General features: G+C 43.3%; 1 protein-coding gene across 2 annotated transcripts; it reads left to right on the top strand.

The window, feature by feature from the left end:
• Positions 1-72: 72 nt before the first annotated feature.
• Positions 73-21,652, top strand: kif4 (kinesin family member 4). Of its 2 annotated transcripts, none has more exons than XM_023987908.2 (31): positions 73-381; positions 720-843; positions 957-1,071; positions 1,179-1,369; positions 1,604-1,702; positions 1,801-1,967; positions 2,182-2,276; positions 2,476-2,598; positions 3,238-3,413; positions 3,523-3,584; positions 4,296-4,428; positions 4,609-4,667; positions 4,961-5,066; positions 5,387-5,509; positions 5,714-5,887; positions 6,071-6,174; positions 6,395-6,539; positions 6,783-6,893; positions 7,036-7,119; positions 7,794-7,907; positions 8,248-8,403; positions 9,134-9,231; positions 13,075-13,204; positions 13,427-13,711; positions 13,950-14,027; positions 15,956-16,057; positions 16,200-16,367; positions 16,510-16,635; positions 16,753-16,872; positions 17,040-17,193; positions 20,891-21,652. In XM_023987908.2, the coding sequence occupies exons 2-30, from the start codon at positions 721-723 to the stop codon at positions 17,190-17,192; spliced, it is 3,720 nt and encodes a 1,239-aa protein (XP_023843676.1). In that variant the 5' UTR covers positions 73-381; position 720; the 3' UTR covers position 17,193; positions 20,891-21,652. The 2 variants fall into 2 exon arrangements, with proteins under 2 accessions (XP_023843676.1, XP_023843677.1); XM_023987909.2 differs by lacking the exon at positions 20,891-21,652 and adding an exon at positions 18,855-20,803.

Here is a 21,652-nt window from a genome sequence, read left to right as displayed (position 1 = left end):
TTTTATTTTGACATTTGAGAAACCACCCGATTAGACTACAATCTGGAGAAACAGGCGAATGACAGCAACTCTGCGACGCAAAACGCGTGGTGGAGGCGGGGCAGAATATTTGAAAGTGGCGGGCAAGACGAGATCCATGGCAGGCACCGACCGAAGTTTTCTTTTGAGATAACAAAAATCAAACGTTCAGTCTAGATTTCTTACGACAACTGGTGTGTGGTTATATGCGATTTAMGAACTGACAATTCTTATTCTATCGTCTGAAAAAACATTTTTTAGAAACGTTTAGCAAGCTAGAGGCACACACATTTTAGCTAACGTTAGTTAGCCACTGTACAGCTCATTGCAGGSGTGAAGACCAACGTKTTGTCTGACCCTAAGGTAAGTGACCGTCCTCCTTAGCTATCTACTAAACTTATTTGGATGGGTAGAGCATGAGTCATAATGGGGGTTAGCTAGCCCGATGATATAGACAAGTTAACGTTAACTAGACAGGTACTGTAGCTAGCTAAGTGTGCTGGCTAACAACACTAACAGCCGCGGTCCGTACTATTACCAGAGGGGTTTGGTCGGTTGTGAATAGAATCACAATGAGGCTAAAATAGCTTTCAGAAAATACATTTCCGATTTGCAAATCTTCCAATGACAACATTGCTTTAAAGAATTGGCCACCTTTTACACAATCCTGTTTTGAATCTGTCAATCACCTGATTTCGAAGCATGACAAAGGAGGATGATAAGTCMATCCCTGTGCGGGTTGCCCTGCGGTGTCGACCTTTGGTTGCTAAAGAAATCAACGAGGGTTGCCAGACCTGTCTCACTTTCGTGCCAGGGGAGCCACAGGTCAGCAATCTATGCCACAAGACAAAGCACTTGTCCTGATGMTTTATGTATCCGATTTCATACCTAGCTACATAACTACAATTATTTTCTAATATAATTAATTTATCTTGCAGGTGGTTGTTGGCACTGAAAAGGCGTTCACATACGATTATGTATTTGATCCTACAACTGAACAAGAGGAAGTCTTCAACAGTGCTGTTTCACCATTATTGTGTGGTCTTTTTAAAGGTATGGAAGACAAACCTTTTACTTTCACACAGTATTATCCATAAAACCAGTAAGCTGACAAAATGGGATGGGATCAATAAGCTGTATGTTTCTACTTATCTTTTAAGGCTATCATGCTACTGTGCTTGCATATGGACAGACTGGTTCAGGGAAGACCTTTTCTATGGGAGGAACATACACCTCAGCCCAGGAGAATGAGCCCACCGTTGGAGTCATCCCCAGGGTGGTCAGAATGATCTTCCAGGAAAGGGAGAAGTATACCGATTGTGAAATCTCTCTTACAGTGTCTTATCTGGAGGTGTGTGGGAACCTCTTATTTTTATTATTTGATTGTCATAACACAAAGCCATAGTTTGATTGTAATAGCAGACAACAAAACGATTCTGTTCCTCTTCTCAGAAAATCAAAACAGGGAGTTGTAAATGCCAAAAAAGCGAGTTTTCTGATTAATGAAGAAATACATCTCATTGGTTCTGGAAGTATCCTGTGCATGTTTTTCTGGAACATTATGTCTACATTTTATTTGCCATAGATATACAACGAAGAGATCCTGGACTTGCTCTGTCCATCGGCATCCAAAGATAAACCATCAACCATCAACATTCGGGAGGACCCCAAAGAGGGCATAAAGGTGAGTGAACTGTCTGTAACCGTTGAACATGTTGCCTTAATTTGTTTAAATGGACCGTTTTGTTTTTAATCCATTCTCCATCTGCCTCCCTATCTTAGATTGTGGGCCTGACTGAGAGACAGGTGATGTCTGCCCATGAGATGGTAGGCTGCTTGGAGCTGGGGAACTCAGCCCGCACTGTGGGCTCTACTGCGATGAATGCTGCCTCGTCTCGCTCCCACGCAATATTCACCATCACCCTGGAGCAGCGCAGGGGGGCAGACAAGTCAGTCTTTTTTTTCTTTCTCCCATAAATCTCACCTTCTAATGTTCTTCCCAAGGAAARGTTGCAGTTCTTAAATGTATCGGATACGCAGAGCATAAATATTGTTTATATACAAATATCTCTTGATATAGATAATTCAATACATTTTATTTAAGTTTGTCTGCAAGTTGATTTGTCCTCAGTTCTTCCTTTTTGTTTCCAAATTTGTGTTTAGATCTGACAACGTGGTGTCAAAACTACACCTGGTGGATCTGGCTGGCTCTGAGAGACAGAAAAAGACCAAAGCTGAGGGAGATCGTCTGAAGGAAGGTGAGTTGATTACCCGAAGCTAATCCTTTATATAACAAGCTTTCATTGACTGTATTAATCTGTGTACTTTAGTATTGTTATGGTCAATTATTAGCACAATCTACATGTTTTAAATGACATTCCCAGTTCAAATTCAATGTTTGATTTAGTTCAGTATCAAAACCTTATTGATTTTCTGCTTTCATCCTGTCTGCCCCAGGCATCAGCATCAACCGAGGCCTGCTCTCCCTGGGCAATGTGATCAGCGCCCTCGGTGACGAGAGCAAGAAAGGCACCGGCTTTGTGCCCTACAGGGACTCTAAACTAACCAGACTGCTGCAGGGTGAGTGCTCAAATGGATGGTCAGCTTATGCAGGTGTTATTGACACTAACTGTTTGGGCAGTCCATATCCTACCGCCCATAGGATCTTTCTGGGTCCAGTATCAATTTAGGATTTGCTTATAAGTACAATGCAGCCTAACATAACAAAGATGGTGTCATGTGGTACAAGACCTTGTGGTAGTCAGATGACTGAAAGAACAGTCAAGAGAGCAGTCAAGCGATGACTGAGAGAGCAGTCAAGAGATGACTGAGAGAGCAGTCAAGTTATATACCCTAAGGCAGGGAAGGGAAACTGGCCTACATCACGGTTGACAACTCCCAGAGTGCAAAGAACCTTGGCGTGACCATCGACAACACCCTGTCGTTCTCTGCAAACGTCAAAGCAGCGCCGGCTTTGACTGCATATGTGGATGTGGTTACGCAGACCTGCGAGCCCCTGCAGCTGCTCATGATGTTTTCAGATTTTGTGGCCCCCACCCCCCTCCGTTGTCCATCCCTGCTCTAAGCATTCAACACAACAAGCATTCATTAAAATCTAGCATGTTTTTCTTAGATTTAGAGACTGAATCGGTTGTATATATATTATACTAAGACTTCATGTTTTGTGGGGGTTAAATAATAAATACTGCTCTCCTTCAGATTCATTGGGAGGTAACAGCCACACCTTGATGATCGCCTGCATCAGCCCTGCAGACTCCAACATTGAGGAGACGATAAACACGTTGCGTTACGCTGACAGAGCCCGCAAGATAAAAAACAAACCTGTCGTCAATGTGGACCCTCGAGCTGCTGAAATGAAACGCCTGAAGCAGCAGGTAGTGACCACCCTACTGAGTGACCGTACAATTTGTGTGTTGGCGAAGTTGAAATGATTTTAAGTGTTCATTGTTTTGATGGGAATGTTTCCTCCTCTTTTGAACACAGGTTCAGGAGTTACAGGTGATGCTTCTGCATGCACGTGGAGGTGTGGCACCAGTGCTTTCTGGGTAACTACTATGCAATTTATTTTGGGATAATTTCCCCAACTAAGATACAGTCAGGTCTAAAGTTATTTGAACCCTTGATAAAGATCAGCAAATTAAATAAATAATACAATACTGAGCTATATTGCATGCACAGAGAWTTTTTTTTTTTAACAAGTAATACAAACAAAAAAAGATGGCGGTCAAAATTATTGGCACCCCTGTTTTCAGTACACCCTTTGGAAGGATAATGACACTGAGCCTTTTTCTAAAATGTTTAATGAGATTAGAGACCACATTGTTCCACAAATAAATGGTTAATTGACCACAAAATAAACATTTTGCAATGGCCATCTCAGTCTCCGGACTTGAACCCCWTTAAAAACTGGTTTGAATTGAAGAGGGCAGTCCATAAGCACAGACGAAGGATAACAAGGAAAACGGGTGTTTTCTTCCCCTTTTTATATATATATATATATTCATTTATTTTTTCTTTTACAAAATGTTTCACAGTAATTGTGTTACTATCAAATAATATAATTTCCCTCTTGTTTTTTTTGCCGTATAATATAGCTCAGTATTTTGATTATTTTATAGTCTTTTTGCACATCCTTATCAATGGTGCCAATAATCCTGGACCAGACTATATGTCGTCCTCTCCATCTATTGAGCCAAAGAGTCTGTCAACCTATGATGACTGAACATCCATACTGGTAACATTTCTTCTCTGAAAAGGTCTGAGCCAGCGGAGAACGTGTCTAAGATCCTGGAGCGGACACGTACCCTACAGGATGAGAACAACAAGCTGAGCCGTGCGCTGAGCGAGGCAGCTGGCCAGACTGCCCTGATGCTTGAGAGGATCATCATAGTGAGGATGAGGGCCTGTCGTACTGCCATACAGCAGGCCATGCCAACATCACACAGCAACGCTGACTGACCATCCATAAACATATAATTGTCCTTTTTAGTTATTCATTTTTGGAAAGATATTTGGCGGTATTACCATGATCGTCACGTGTGCCATCCTTATTTGTCACCCCACCCACAGACGGATCAAGCAAATGAGAAGCTGCAAAGCAAATTGGAAGAGTTGAGGCAGCATGCAGCGTAAGTCTGAACGTCTTTTTGTGAACTAAAACTCGCACTTGACTTTTTTCCCCCCTTACGACCTCTGACTTTTCTGATAGCTACTTTATTGAGGAAAAGTTGACTTACTATGYCTGTGATATGTGGTTGTACCACCTAGCTATRTTAAGATGAATGTACAAACTGTAAGTCGCTGTGGATAAGAGACTTAAGTACTACGCTGTAAACATTTAAATGTCATGTGCTGTGCCCATGGTCTGATTAGGTAATTGGCACCATAATTATTTGTGTTAAACACAAGGCTTATCGTTTAGGTGTAAGGTGAACCTGCAGAGGGTGATGGAGACTCTGGAGGACCAGGAGTTGAAGGAGAATGTGGAAGTGATCCAGAATCTGCAGCATGTCATCCTGCAGCTCCAGGTACGGCTAGACGAGGGAGCGCTCACAAGGCTGGATCTACTGATGCATTACAGACTCCATTCAGTCCTCTGTGTTTAGCAAGCAAAGCATTTCCCCCCTGAATTTCATAGTAGCTAAGCTGTGTCTGTGCAATGTCATAACCTTATTGATCATGCTAGTCATAAGGGTAAAGGACACTTGATTTATTCTGTTTCATTGTACACATTGCACGTGTCAACGTTTGAATGGCTCGATATTTTAGTTCCCTTCCCCATATTCAGTCTAATAAGAAGCTGCTCTGCATCCTGTCTGGGTAATAATGTCTGCTCTTTTTCCTCCAGGATGAGAGTGCTGGCCTTGCTGCCACCATTGAGGCGTTGGCTGCAGACTGTGGGGCTGAAGGAGAGGACAGCCCTGATGGGCCAGGGAGTGGCAGCAGGACTCCAACTGATGGCTCTCCTTCAGTAAGTCTGGTCATCTACATCCACTCCTCTAATGCAGAAGGCTGTCTGCTGCAGATTTACTCTTCCTGACATGTATCTGATTCTGTGCAGGTGTTTTGGGATTATTGCATTTTCACTGATTCTATAGAATTGTTGTGTGTTTTTAGGTTTTGTACAACAGGTCTGTTTTTGTTACCATACAAACAAACATACATCTCTTCACAGGCTGCTGCTGACAAGGACTCTCCAGAGGCCTTCACTACCCAGCATGCCCTGCGTCAGGCTCAGATGTCCAAGGAGTTGATTGAGCTCAACAACGTTCTGGCTCTGAAGGAGGAGTTTGTCAGGAAGATGTGCCAGAACGACAGCCACCTGGAGCCTATGCAGACTGAACACCAGGTAGGGCTGGAGATGACAGACTGGAGAGGGAAGAGAAAATATGGGTTGGCTGTAATGGAGGTTCGGAGGGCTGAAACAGGGAGGGCAGCACAGCACTTTGATTCTTATCCACTGGGAAGGTTTCAAACTGAACTGTTGAAGCAGCTTTTTAATCGGAACTCCTCATTAACGGTTCCCCTCTAGAATAACATCAAGAGCCTGCAGACATCAGTGGGCTCTCTGCAGAAGGAAAAGGAGGACCTCATCCAGGCTCTCCAGTCTGCCAAGAAGGATGTCAATCAGGCTAAGTAAGACTAAGTATTTTAATAGCGTCTTTATGTTCAGGCTGTGTAGTCAATTGATATGATAGTTATCTGTCACAAGAGTTTCCCTCTGATAGCCACGAGCTTGGTGTGTAACAGAACTTTACGTTTAGTATAAGCATTTCTCTGCAGTAGAATGGAATCATCAATCTCATTTCCTTCTGTCTTTCTCCCTCCCTCTTTCTCTCTCTCCATCTTTGTCCAGGCTGAGTGAGCAACGGAGAAAGCGTCTGCAAGAGCTGGAGGCTCAGATCACAGACATGAAGAAGAAGCTCCAGGAGCAGTCCAAACTCCTCAAGGTCAAAGAGTCCTCTGTTCGCAGCGTGGCCAAGCTCAACCATGAGATCCAGGTATGACAGTGTGCTTTCCTCTGGTGTGTCACTGTCATGACATTGCGGGTATATTGTGAGCTGTGGATATACCAGTTACGCTGAACAAATGGGCACTGTTTTTCAGGACAATGAGAGGTTTTCAGTGTGGATCTGATCAGTCAATGGGCTTTTGAAATGAAATGGTTGAATGTGACCTAGTGATGGTACTCTAAGACGAGGTTGTTGATGGCTTCTCTGATTGTCTGCTCTCTTTCCCTGTAGGCTATGAAGAGTCAGCGTGTACAGCTGATGAGGCAGATGAAGGAGGACTCTGAGAAGTTCAGAGTGTGGAAGAACAAGAAGGACAAGGAGGTGCTTCAGCTCAAGGAGAAGGTGTGTGCGACGTGTGGTAGCGACTCTGTGGTGGACTCACCAGTCCATAGATAAGGCACACTGTTCACCACTTTCATTTCCATGTGGTTTAGATGATTGATTTAGTTTTTTTCAATAACAATACATTTCTCACCTCTCTCAGGACCGTAAACGTCAGTTTCAGATGGTGAAGCTTGAGAGTGACTTCCAGAAGCAAGCTAATGTCCTGCGTCGTAAAACTGAGGAGGTGAGGCCTAGGTCTATTCAGTGGTGTAAAAATTCTTGAAAGTACTACTTATTAAGTCGTTTTTTMGGGTATCTGTACTTCACTATTTCTATTTTTGACAACTTTTTAATGTTTACTTCACTACATTCCTAAAGAAAATTTTACTTTTTACTCCATGCATTTCCCCTGACACCCAAAGGTACTCACTACATTTTGAATGCTTAGCAGGACAGGAAAATGGTCTAATTCACACACTTATCAAGAGAACATGCCTGGTCATCTACTGCCTCTGATCTGGCAGACTCAATAAACACAAATGCTTTGTTTGTAAATGATGTCTGAGTGTTGGAGCATGCCCCTGGTTATCTGTAAATAAAAAAAAATGGTGCTGTCTGGTTTGCTTAATATAAGGAATTTGAAATTATTTATACTTTTACTTTTGATACTTAAGTATGTTTTAGCAATTACATTTACTTTTGACACTTAAGTATATTTAAAACCAAATACTTTTACTCAAGTAGGATTTTCCTGGGTGACTTTCTATTAAGGTATCTTTTACTCAAGTATGACAATTGGATACTTTTTCCACCACTGGGCCTAATCGACCAGAAAAACATTTTGTGTCAATTCTTTAATTGTTGTTAGCTGGAACTGTGGTGAGCGGTAGTTCTAACTCTACAGGTGTTCTCCTTCAGGCCGCAGCAGCCAATAAGCGTCTGAAGGATGCCCTGCAGAAGAGGAGTGAGGTGGCAGAGAAACGAAAGGATATCCATTACAGAGGGATGGAGGGAGCAGCCGGGAGAGTGAAGGTCTGGTCAACTATATTTGTTTGGTTCTGTTTGTGTACTGTGAATTATTTGATCAGCGATTTGTGAGGGGTCCTGGTTTGCAAGAAAGGAACTGATTGCCATAAGGTGTTATGCGAATGTGTATGCTGTGGTTTAAGTGATTGTGTGTGTGATTTAAATGTGCTGCCTAGGGTTGTGAAATTTCAATAAATTCCATGTTTTAAATCCTGGTTGTATGATTTGTGGAATAAGTAGGGAAACCAGGGAATTTATTGAAAGGTCCTGTAATTTTGCAAACTTAGTACTGTCACTGTGTATGAATGACTGAGTAATGTATGCTGTTACCTGAATCTGTGGGCAGACCTGGCTCCTGAACGAGGTGGAGGTGCTGGTGAGCACAGGGGAGGCGCGGCGCCACCTGCAGGACCTGCTGGAGGACAGGAAGATCCTGGCAGAGGAGATCTCCCAGCTTAAACAACAGATGGAGGCAGGGGAGCGGCCTGCTGCCAAAGTCAGGGTAAGTGGAGTCCTTGTCTTAAAAAGATCAATGACAATATGAGCTTTTACTAAATGAGGTGTCAGTGGAAATTTCCACTACATGAGGAAATTATGCTTCTCTGTTTTTCTACAGGAGTTAGTTCAAGGGGAATGGAAACACTAGGCTTTAGAACACCAGCTAACTAAATCGCCAGATTGGCATTGTTGCATCACTGGCAGGATTTCCAAAAACGGTCTCAAAGACCATGAACTCTGCGTCACCTCAAAGACAACATTTAATGTAAAAAAGACAAGAGAAGTGCTAAATCAAGTAGATGGCTAGCTCGCTACCGTGCCTCAAATACTATAATTACCAACATAAAAACAAATTGAATACAGTTTCTTACCTTAATGATGTTGTCCTTATCTCAATGACAAAGCTGTCAAAGTTATGAGAACCCTTTCAGGTCAAGTGGAGGCGAGGTGCCTCCTCGTGGCAGCATTCACTTTCAGTCCCCTGCCAAAACTCACAATTTGCTCAATCCTGCCAATGACGCATRGGCGTCAGTTGTTTCTATGGCAATTCAAGATGCCGCTGCCCATACCTCCTAATAATTGTTCAATATCAAAACCCTAAAAATAGAGATGTTAAATGCATATTGTTTAGTATTAGTGGACAGAATACATCTCTTTGCTTAGCTTTACTTCCTAAAGTGTTTCCATTCCCCTTTGAACAGTTTTTACTGTGTTCTCTCTCTCTACTCCCACAGCGTCGGACCCTCGTCATCTCAGAGCTGGAGAGTCAGGGAGAGCTGGAGGCGTCTCTCAGCAAACAGGTGGACAATCTGGGGACAGAGATAAACCTCAGGTGAGTCTGACTAGTACAAAACTAACTTAATACCTCCTGCAGCTGAGGGATTCCTTCTAACCTAAACATTGACCTATATTACATCCCGCAGCTGAGGGATTCCTTCTATCCAAACACTAAACATTGACCTCACCTTACTTCTAATGCATTTGATTTTATTACATGACTCTACTGACGTGAAAGGCATCCACATAATTTGTCTTTCAGTTGCATTGCATTGCTATGCATTTTTGCACTGTCATTGTGAATTCCTGGCCTACCTTCCCTTGGCTTGCCTGGAGAAATGTTGATGTCATAGTGAGGCTTTGCTCCAAAGCTTTTCACACCTTCCAAAGCATACGCCTTCCCCATCTGCTCTTTTGTTAATTCCTGTTGATAGGATATTGTGACGGCTGCCATACGCAAGTCCTTAGAACGGAGTAATGATATGTGAGAAAGTATTTACATTTGGGCAGGTAAATCAAACTTGATTTGTGTAGACCCTACCGTGAAGTTACTTATAAGCCCTTATCCAACAGTGCAGTTCAAGAAGAGTTAAGAAAATATTTACCAAATAAACTAAAGAAAAAAATAAGTTACACAATAAAATAACAATTACGAGGCTATATACAGGGGGTACCGGTACTGAGTCAATGTGCGGGGGTACAGGTTAGTTGAGGTAATTTGTACATGTAGGCAAGGGTGAAGTGACTATGCATAGATAATAAACAGCGAGTAGCAGCAGTGTAACAACAAAGGGGGTGGGGGGGGGTCTATGTAAATAGTCTGTGGCCATTTTAATAGTTGTTTAAGCAGTCTTATGGCTTACGGGTAGAAGCTGTTTAGAAGCCTCTCGGACCTAGACTAGTCTATGACCATTTTTTGGGCATCCCTCTGACACTGCCTAGTATATAGGTCCTGGATGGCAGGAAGCTTGTCCCCAGTGATATACTGGTGATTAAAGGCGAAACACCCACTGATTCGAAGACACACTACTGAGGATGTGTCCCAAAATTGACATCTTAACCCAGTCTAAGAAATAAACCTCCCATGCCACTCTGTCAACATCACGGCAAATCTCATGTGAGTGCATACCATCTATTGGCACAATGGACAGTTTTAACATCTCGTCCCGTGTTTTATGATTCTGGGCCGTACGCACTACCCTCTGTAGTGACTTGTGGTCGGAGGCCGAGCAGTTGCCATACCAGGCAGTGATGCAACCAGTCAGGATGCTCTCGATGATGCATCTGTAGAATATTTAGAAGATCTGGGAACCCATGCCAAATCTTTTCAATCTCCTGAGGTGGAAAAGGTGTTGTTGTGCCCTCTTCGCGACTGTCTTGGTGTGTTTGGACCATGATAGTTCGTTGGTGATGTGGACACCAAGGAACTTGAAGATCTCCACCTGCTCCACTTCAGCCCTGTTGATGTTCATGGGGGCCTGTTCGGCCCGCCTTTTCCTGTAGTCCCCAATCAGCTCCTCTGTCTTGCTCACATTGAGGGAGAGGTTGTTGTCCTGGAACCACACTGCCAGTTCTCTGACCACCTCCCTATAGGTTGTCTCATCGTTGTCGGTGATCAGGCCTACCACTGTTGTGTCGTCAGCAAATTTAACGATGGTGTTGAAGTCGTGTCTGGCCACGCAGTCGTGTGTGAACAGGGAGTACAGGAAGGGGCTGAATACACACCTCTGAGGGGCCCCAGTGTTGAGGATCAGTGTGGCAGACGTGTTGTTGCCTACCCTTACCACCTGGGGGTGGCCCGTCAGGAAGTCCAGTATCCAGTTGCAGAGGGAGGTATTTAGTCCCAGGGTTCTTAGCTTAGTGATGAGCTTTGTGGGCACTATGGTGTTGAACGCTGAGCTGTAGTCAATGAACAGCATTCTCACATAGGTGTTCTTTTTGTCCAGGTGGGAAAGGGCAGTGTGGAGTGTGATTGAGATTACGTCATCTGTGGATCTTTTGGGACGGTATTTCGAATTGGAGTGGTTGTAGGGTATCCAGGAGGATGCTGTTGATGTGAGCCATGACCAGCCTTTCAAATCTATGTTATTCAATTATTGCACCCACACTGCTCSCGCGTGCCAACGAGCGTCAGCGTTGCCACGGCCTAAAATAGAAATCAGTTCTATTTGTGACGCAGATTGCGCTGCAAGTCCTGCCTCTCCCATCTCCTCATTGGTTTATAGAAGCAGGTACCCARGTGCCATCTCCTCGTTGGTTATACCCACGTGGGTGAGTGAAAGACGAACGGGGTCAGTGGCGGTAATGCACCTAATTTATGAAAGTTGCCAATCGCAATATAAAGTCAAGAGAAGAAAAGGCCTGAAGGAAGAGAGATGACTAGAAACGATTCGGTTGACTGTTTTATGTGTGGATTAATTGGCGGAGTAGAGGACCTTGTGCATTTCAGGTAAAATAACTCAATGTTTATATCCCAGGACAAATTAGCTTGCAATAACAAGCTAGCTAAATAGGACAAATTAGCTAGCAAGTGCAAGCTAYCTAGCTGAATTGCCATAAATGTTTACTGCTTTTCGACCTGTCCCCAAATTAATATAATTGGTTCAGAGTTTGTTTTGATATTTTAACCTGCGTGTCGTGATCGCGTTTGGTGTGGGGGGACAAAATAAATGTATGCACGATGGCGCACGTTCGCAGCCGGTTTGAGTTCCGTGTGACTCACATTTGCTGCCAATAGTGTTATCACACAGTCATCCAAAACAGCTGGTGCTCTCATGCATGCTTCAGTGTTGCTTGCCTCGCAGTGAGCATAAAAGGCATTTAGCTCGTCTGGTAGGCTTGCGTCACTGGTCAGCTCGCGTTTGGGTTTCCCTTTTGTAATCTGTAATAGTTTTCYAGCCTTGCCACATCCGACGAGCGTCAGAGCCGGTGTAGTTGGATTCAATCTTAATCCTGTATTGACGCTTTGCCTGTTTTTATGGTTTGTCTGAGGGCATTGCAGGATTTCTTGTAAGCGTCCGGAATAGTGTCCCACTCCTTGAAATCGGCAGTTCTAGCCTTTAGCTCGATGCAGATGTTGCCTGTAATCCATGGCTTCTGGTTGGGATATGTACGTACGGTCACTGTGGGGACGATGTTGTCGATGCAGTTATTGATGAAGCCGATGACTGAGGTGGTATACTCCTCAATGCCATTGGATGAATCCAGGAACATATTCCAGTCTGTGCTAGCATAACAGTCCTGTAGCATCCGCGTCAMCTGATCACGTCCGTATTGAGCCAGTCACTGGTACTTCCTGCTTTAGTTTTTGCTTGTAAGCAGGAATCGGGATGATAGAATTATGGATTTGCAAAGATTTGCAAAATGGAGGGCAGGGGAGAGCTTTGTATGCATCTCTGTGTGGAGTAAAGGTGGTCTAGAGGAGTTCTTATTTTGTTTATTTATTTTTTATGTATTTTGTGGTTGCACATGCTGGTAGAAATTAGGTAAAATGGATTTAAGTTTGCCTGCATTAAAGTCCCTTGCCACTAGGAGCTCCACTTCTGGATGAGCATTTTCTTCTTTGTTTATGGCCTTATAAAGTTGGTTGAGTGCGGTCTTAGTGCCTACATCGGTCTGTGGTGGTAAATAGACGGCTACGAATAATATAGATAGTGTGGTCTACAGCTTATCATAAGATACTCTACCTCAGGCGAGCAATACCTTGATACTTCTTTAATATTAGACATCGCGCACCAGCTGTTATTGACAAATAGACACACACCCCCACCCCTCGTCTTACCAGACGCAGCTTCTCTGTTCTGTCGGTGCATGGAAAATCCTGCCAGCTCATTCATGTGTATTTGTCTATTTTTATAGACAAACATTCACATGTAATGTCCCATGGTTTTCCTCCTAGGAGTGCCCAGATAGCTGACCTACAACAGAAGGTTCTGGATGCAGACAATGAGGGGCGCTTGAAGCAACGCTGGGACAACATCACTACTATGGTGGAGGCCAAGTGTGCCCTCAAGGTCCTCATGTCAGAGGTAAGACATGAGCTTATTTGCGTATTGTTGAACTGCAAGCTTATTAGTCTCAAAAGTTTTCAATGTCTTGAAAAGAATGTCATTCTTTGCCTATTAGCCTACCTTGTAAACTAATGTTTATTGACAAAATACATGGCAACCCAAAATTTCATTTGACTCTTTAGTCTTTTAGCAGATGCTCTTATCCAGAGCAACTTACAATTAATATCACCACCTCCACAGTTGGTGTCTGCCAAAACGACCAGTTCTAAGCTGGAGAGCGAGCTAAAGCAAGAGAAAAGCAACGTGCTGGACCTGCAGAAGACGCTGTGTGACGAGAGGAAACTGATGTCTACCATGGACATGGAGCACCAGCACCACCTYGTGGAGCTGGAGCAGATGCACCAGGAGAAGGTCCTGTACCTCCTGGGTCAGCTGCAGAGCAAGGAGAGCAAGTCAGTGGAGAAAAAACAGGAGGAGGAGACTTCAAAAAGAGAGAGGGAGCTTCTGCAGCGCCTCAAGTTCCAGGTCTGTCACACTGTCCTCTCAGCTACTGTGCACACTAACATTCTGGAGGAATGTTCATCAGGGTCATACAGTCAGGTCTATTTATGTGCTTATGGACTTGTTTCTGCATTATCCAAGCAGGTTGATTTGACTTCAAGTTCAACTCAGTGTTGTGTTTTAGACAAAACTCTGTCAAAGACTGATCAGGGTGAATATAGGTATTCTAACCCCCCTCCTAATTCAATGCCTGTCTCTACAGGAGGATGAGATTGAAAAGATGCGGGAATTGAATGAGCAAAACCAGAGGCTGATGGATGAAAATGAACAATACAAACAGGTAAATGCCCAGATGAGCCTGTACAAGGACAATAGAACACTTTAAAGTATGTACAAGAACAAAGGTCTGCAATAGAGTTGGGTGGAATCCAGATTTTCATACAGTCATAATTTTTCTGTACCATACTAGGGTATACGGTATTACCGGAAGTGCACATAAAACAATTTAGGCAATAGGGATCTTGATCCAGTTAGCAAACCAAATGCATTGCTGTAGCCCTGAGCTGGATATCATTTATTTCACATCTTAGTTAAGTATAACTTAGTTATAGTTATACTTAACTTAAACACTCACAGGCCAGATATTAGGTATTTCTATTGTGTGTCTATCTTTATTTGCTTTTCATGTTTCCCCCACAGCTCCCTCTGCTGGGATCTCTTAATTGGGCCTATACTGACTGAATTTATAATTATGCCCACCTGTGAAGTCTTGTTGTGACATTGATTGCCATTGCCTTGCACGCTGAGGAAGGGCTCATACCTGACACGTTCGTGCGGCAATAAAAATATTAATATACTTTTGTTTACCAGCGTGCTGTCCTATTACTGTTCTTTTCATTATATACAAGGATCCACACCCGATTTAAAAAAAAGTTAATATAAGGTGGAGTCGAACACGTTTGTTTATTAGGTACACAACCCCGTTCATGAAAATGGATGAGTCACGTGGCCGTGGTTTGCTATATAACGCAGTCATCGAGGCATTCAGTTACTGTTCGATCGAACGTTAGAATGTGCAAAACGGGTGACCTAAGCGACTTTGAGCATGGTATGATCGTCGGTGCCATGCGCCGGATCCAGTATCTCAGAAACGACCGGCTTCCTGGGCTTTTCAAGCACGACAGTGTCTAGGGTTTCCCCAGAATGGAGCGACGAACAAAAACCTTCCAGTCAGCGGCAGTCCTGGGGGAACAGCTCTTTGACGAGAGCGGTCGAAGGAGAATGGCAAAAAATCCTGCACGCTAACAGGCGGGCCATAAACAGACAAATAACATTGGTGTGCAGAACGGCATCTCAGAACGCACAACTCGTCGGTCCTTGTCACAGATGGGCTATTGCAGCAGACGACCACACCGGGTTCCACTCCTATCAGCTAAAAACAAGAAGAAGCGGCTCCAGTGGGCAGGCGATCACCAACACTGGACAATTTAGGAGTGGAAAATCTTTGCCTGGTCAGAAAAACCCCAGTTCGTGTTGCGTCATGCGAATGGCGTAGTCAGGATTTGGCGTAAGCAGCATGAGTCCATGTACCTATCCTGCCTGGTGTAAACAGTACAGGCTGGTGTCAGTGGCGTACCGGCGTCCAATCTTTTTATTTTATTATTTGACTAGGTAATTCAGTTAAGAACAAATTCTTATTTACAATGATGGCCTACCCAAGCCAAACCCTAACCCGGACGGCCCTGGGCCAATTGTGCGCCACCCTATGGGACTCCCAATCACGGCCGGTTGTGATACAGCCTGGAATCGAACCAGGGTCTGTAGTGACGCCTCTAGCACTGAGATGCAGTGCCTTAGACTGCTGCGCCACTAGGGAGCCCAATCTGCAGTAACTGCGTGATGCCGTTGCGTCAGCATGGACCAACATCCATGTGGAACGTTTCCAACCTGTAGAACCCATGGCCCGAAGAATTCAGGTAGCACGCAGCCCCCGCAATGCATGGGTGCCCCCAACCCCAAATGTTTATTTTCTTTAAATAATGTAAGGTATTTAAAATGATACCGTCGGTATTTCAAAATACCTCGGTATAAACGGAATATCGCCAAAACCTAATCTTACATGTAACCTAATATTAATTTAATGTAATTTGTAAAGTGCTTTTCTCACACCCTAGGTGCTAAAAGCACAGGTTATTACAATTCTAAACATTTATGTCTACTATTTGTTGAAACTGTCCATATCAAGCAACTTTTGCTCTGTGTTTTCAGAAACTAACACGGCTCCAGTTGGCCAGTGGGAAAAAGATCAACAACCTACTGCCAACATCCACTCAGTCCCCAGATGACTCCTTTGAGTACATCCCGCGTAAGGTAAGCCACTGGCACGCTTCCTCACCAGTCTGTTTGATATCCAACTGTTAGAGTGGAAATTTTTCCCGTTCGAGTCTAGGGGAAGATGACCCTGACTTAGACCAGTGCTAAGAGATTGGCTGGTGTTCTTTACCTTCTGCAGCCTAAAGGCCGGCGTTTCACTACAGCCAGGGCTCCCCTGAAGATGGCCATTGACATGGAGGAGCTAGAGTCTCCCTCAGAGTCAGAGGAGGTTGAGTGGTGCCCTGAGAAGAATGAGAGCGGCCGTAACAGAAAGAGCTCCAATGTCAAAAAACCCAAGGCTACAGGGGTGAGAACATAGACGTGATGTATAGGAAATAATTTAGTGAGACCGGGGCAACACTGTTAGTTGTTTAGAGATGATCAGATCAATATTCTTATGTATTTGTAGTGTTAAATGAGTTTTCACATCTGTATTCCTCTTCCTTCAGTGTGCCTGTAAGGGTCGCTGTGGCAACAAGCTGTGCCGGTGCCGTAAGGGAAAGATGAGCTGTGGGGAGAACTGCCAGTGTGACCATGAGAAGTGTCGCAACATGGACCACCAGACGTCTAGTATAGTAAGTTAAAATTGTCCATCTGTTGTCATATATCTGTATACCATCACTAGTGGGAGAATATTTCATTGTTTGTGCATTTTATTTTTCTTAATCATTTTCCTCTCTTCCTAAAATCAGGACTCTAGCGAGGTCACCGATGATGGGTCCAAAGATTTTGTTTCTATTCCTCAAGACCCCACGGCCATTAGCCCTGGTGACGCCACGTTCTTTAAACCACCCTGTGTCACTCCCACCAAGGTAGGCTCCTCTATACCAATAACGCAACAGGGCGGTGACATACCCGTAACAGACTCATCACACATCACTTTCTTTTGCACAAAGCTGCATCTTAGGTGGGTATTGGGGTTTTCAGATCATGTCCTTATTGTGCTGAAAAGACGATATTCCTTGCTGTGTTCTTATAGCTTGTGAGGAAGAGTGTCTCTGTCGAGGAGGAGGAAGATGAGGAGGATGAAGAGAGGAACACGGCCAGCTTCTTGAAGAAGAAAAAACGAGTCCTTACTAGCTTCCAGAACAGCTTTTTCTCTGGATGTACGCCCATCAGGGAAGAGTCTTAAGGTGGGAAAGGCATGCTAGTATAGACAAGACATGCAAGATCTTAGCCTCTGCTATAGGATAGTCCTTTTATCTGTTTGTTTTTTCAGTGTTTTGTTGGTCATTTTTCAATGTCTTTTAAATGTCCTCTTACGTTCCTTGTAATAAAGTGTAGCAATTGATTCTAAATGAGACATCACTCTTTTATCGGTCTAAATCTTAGAGTGCACAGAAATTCACTTACTGTGAAATGCTGTAAATGGCCTAATTTATGAGGGCTAAAATACATTTAATGAGACTATTTTTTATTAGACAATCATACTAGGGAATTATTTGTCACTTGAAATATAAACGTTTAATAGTTGTATGTAACTGATTTTCTATCAATAGAAATTGATCATTTTTTAATATACATTTTTTTGTTATCATAAATTAATAATTCATGATTTTTATTTTCTGTGGAAGATTGTTTATTTGTTCCATAGTTAATAAATCAAACATTCTTAACTTGGAGTTCTCTAACAAAAAACCCAGCTTTGCAGTGTTGTTAGCATTCCCATTGAAGACTACTGCAGTGTTTACACTCTGCTCCCAACCTTTTTAATGCTTCAGTCCAGAGTTAACATGACATCCACTCTGAGTCTGAACTGATGCCATTTTAAGTCTCAATCAAAGCAATGTGACTATATAGAGGGGGAAAACTTTGATACCGACGTGACCTTTTTTGWAGCAGGTTAGTAGAACTTACGCAGCAGGTTAGGAGACTGCGGTTAAGGGAAATGCCCTCCTAACCTCTACGAGAATCACTTTTGTATTGAAGTAGTGTGAAAAGATTGTCCCATATAAAGGCAGCATAGGGCCAAATTAAAAATGGTAGTGAGTCTGAGAGCACTTTGAAACCAAATACCTTTTGCTGAAATTGACAACGGCCCAGGGTGGTTTGGATGGTATGAAGTCTGGAAGATGTTAAGTTGAGACAAAAAATGACTAATATCCTAGCTTGAGGCCCTGCTTATGTCCTGCCCAAATACTCCTACATTTGACCAGGCTGTTTTTAATTGAGTTTCCTTATTGTTCATCCAATATTGGATTGCGTTATCTGATGATTAATGCCCACTTGAAGGGATATCATGTTCTATATGATATGTGACTGATAAGGCCATTTTAGAGTGAGGTTTGTGTTGGATCTGTACATGGCTCTTTTTGAGCTAATTGAGCAGAGGTGATTTTATAATGCAGTCAGTGTCTGCAGAAAATTCAAACGAGTCCTATGTCCAGTAGAAATTACATTGAACAAATCGCAATATGTGAAGTGTTTGTCCCATGTTTCATGAGCTAAAATAAAAGATCACAGAAATTTTTCATACGCACAAAAAGCTTATTTTGCTCCTTGTTTGCACAAATTTGTTTGTTGTTAGTGAGCATTTCTTCTTTGCKGAGATAATCCATCCACCTGATGTGTAGCATATCAAGAAGCTGAATTAAACATGATCATTACACAGGTGCACCTTGTGCTGGGGACAATAATAGGCAAATTAAAAATGTGCAGTTCTGTCAAAACACAATAACACAAGTTTTGAGGGAGCGTGCAATTCGCAAGCTGACTGCGGAATGTCCACCAGAGCAGTTGCCAAAGAATTGAATGTTAATTTCTCTACCATAAGCCATCTCCAATGTCYTTTTAGAGAATTTGGCAGTACATCCAACCCGCCTCGCAACCGAAGACCACATGTAACCACGCCAGCCCAGGACCTCCACATTCGGCTTCTTCACCTGCGGGATCGTCTGCGACCAGTCACCCGGACAGCTGATGACACTGGGGTTTTCCCCAACTGAAGAATTTCTACACAAACTGTCAGAAGCGCATCTGTTTGCTCGTCGTCTTCACCATGGTTTTGACCTGACTGCAGTTTGGCATCGTAACAGACTTTAGTGGGCAAATGCTCACCTTCGATGGCCAATGAATGCCGGTTTCAACTGTACCGGGCAGACCGCGTGTATGGCGCCGTGCGGGCAAGCGGTTTGCTGATGTCAACGTTGTTAAGAGTGCCCCATGGTGGGTTTATGGTATGGGCAGGCATAAGCTATGGACAATGAACACAATTACATTTTATTGATGGCAAGTTGAATGCACAAAGATACCGTGATGAGATCCTGAGGCCCATTGTCGTGCCGTTCATCTGCCGCCATCAACTCATGTTTCGGCATAATGCACGGCTCCATGTCGCAAGGATCTGTACAGCATTCCTGGAAGCTGAAAATGTAATTGAGCATGTTTGGGATGCTCTGGATCGACGTGTATGACAGTGTGTTCCAGTTCCCGCCAATATCCAGCAACATCGCACAGCCATTGAAGAGGAGTGGGACAACATTCCACAGGCRACAATCAACAGCCTGATCCACTCTATGCGAAGGACATGTCGCACTGCATGAGGCAAATGGTCACACCAGATACTGACTTTTTTTCTGATCCAGGTATCTGGCCAACAGATGCATATTTGTATTCACAGTCATGTGAAATCCGTAGATTAGGGCTATTGGTTTATGTCATGTCGGTGTCTGATTGGGCCAAGCATGCTTGAATTGTAATCCAAATATTTTCTTATCATAGCTTATTCAAACATGCAATTTGTATAATGTTTTCAAACCTGCTGTTTTTTTTATACACATCCATAAAATGGAGCTCACTTGAGATATGGAGGTAGATGTCACCATGATAAGTATGAATTGGTTGACAGGTTGCCGGATATGGCAATCATTTTGTAGCCTACATGTTTCTGAGTACAAACAGTTTGATTTAAACAAGGGGGGYAAAATTCTGCAAGAGAGATCTCTACTGACCTGAATGTCTGGTGTATTTGTCAGTGAGGACCATGCTCCTCTGCCTTGGAAGGAATAAGATGTATGACTCATATCCGTCTCTGTCTGGAAGAAATGGGATTCTTATTAAGAGCACCTGGAGGCCTGTCGCTCACATCTAGCCAAAACATAGACAAATCAAATMTATTTATATAGCCCTTCGTACATCAGCTGATATCTCAAAGTGCTGTACAGAAACCCAGCCTAAAACCCCAAACAGCAAGCAATGCAGGTGTAGAAGCACGGTGGCTAGGAAAAACTCCCTAGAAAGGCCAAAACCTAGAGAGGAATCAGGCTATGAGGGGTGGCCAGTCCTCTTCTGGCTGTGCCGGGTGGAGATTATAACAGAACATGGCCAAGATGTTCAAATGTTCATAAATGACCAGCATGGTCAAATAATAATAATCACAGTAGTTATCGAGGGTGCAGCAGGTCAGCACCTCAGGAGTAAATGTCAGTTGGCTTTTCATAGCCAATCATTAAGAGTATCTCTACCGCTCCTGCGGTCTCTAGAGAGTTGAAAACAGCAGGTCTGGGACAGGTAGCACGTCCAGTGAACAGGTCAACAGGTCTCCCCAGCTAATCTCCCCAGCTAATGTTTCTTACTGCCTCTTCTTGCCCTTTAATGATGTTGGAATTGTTCACCATTACAACCATTATTGAGCCCATTACATAGATCACAAGTGCACTTTTATAAGGTTCTTGGATGCACTTTCTTTATTCAACAGCTGGCATTAAACTTGTAGAAGTGTGGATAAAGTAATGCAGCACATTATTTCTTGAATGTCATGTATGAAAAATATTTCCAATTTGAGTACAACACATGAAATCTGAATTATATCTGGTGTTTATCACTCTGCAGCTGTCCAACTGTTAAAAGATGCCTCTGGCAGGCAACAGAGGATCAACTACCTTCCTGGAATGTGGAGAATGCTGACTTCCAACTGCACATGAGAATGACAATGCTGACAGGAMAATCTTTTTAAATGTTTCAATACCTAAAAATGCTGAACCTATGTCTCCTGTGACTGTCACAGTTTTGAGTTACAGTGATGACATACGACGTAAATACGTTTCTGGGAGATGGCCAGTTTTGGCCACTAAAATCAAGTTTTTAGCCTAAAAAAAAAGCGTTCCAGGAAAACAATCGCCAGAATTTTGGCTACAAATTTGTTTCAATTTAGGAAATCTGTTCAAGTATTCCCAGGAATAAAAGAGACGTGATGGTGTCTCCATGTAATCAAGGTATGAAATGATTGTTATTTTCAAATGCTCTTTCTCGTTGGGCTTAGTTGTGGTCAATTTGCTGGGTACAAATTATTATAATTATGTTCTGGCCCCAAACCGTCCGCTCTGATACAAATCGGCCCGCGGCTGAGTCTAGTTGCCACAGCCCTGCTCGAAATATTGAGAAATGCGGCAGCAGCCTGTGCACAGAAGAATGTAGCTGTCAAGTGGAAGGAATGCTGATGGCACACATTTTCAAACTGCTCTTGTCGTATTGTGTGGGTGTGCATGTTCATGGTGTGATGCTCAGCCTAATGTGAATAGCAAGTAGGACTATGCTATTAATTGTATCATTTTTAAAAGACAAGTATACTTTTTTTAAATTACGTACAGTGCA

Source organism: Salvelinus sp. IW2-2015, linkage group LG5 (assembly GCF_002910315.2).
Source record: "Salvelinus sp. IW2-2015 linkage group LG5, ASM291031v2, whole genome shotgun sequence".
Taxonomy (NCBI): domain Eukaryota; kingdom Metazoa; phylum Chordata; class Actinopteri; order Salmoniformes; family Salmonidae; genus Salvelinus; species Salvelinus sp. IW2-2015.
This window is presented reverse-complemented; position numbering and strand designations above follow the sequence as displayed.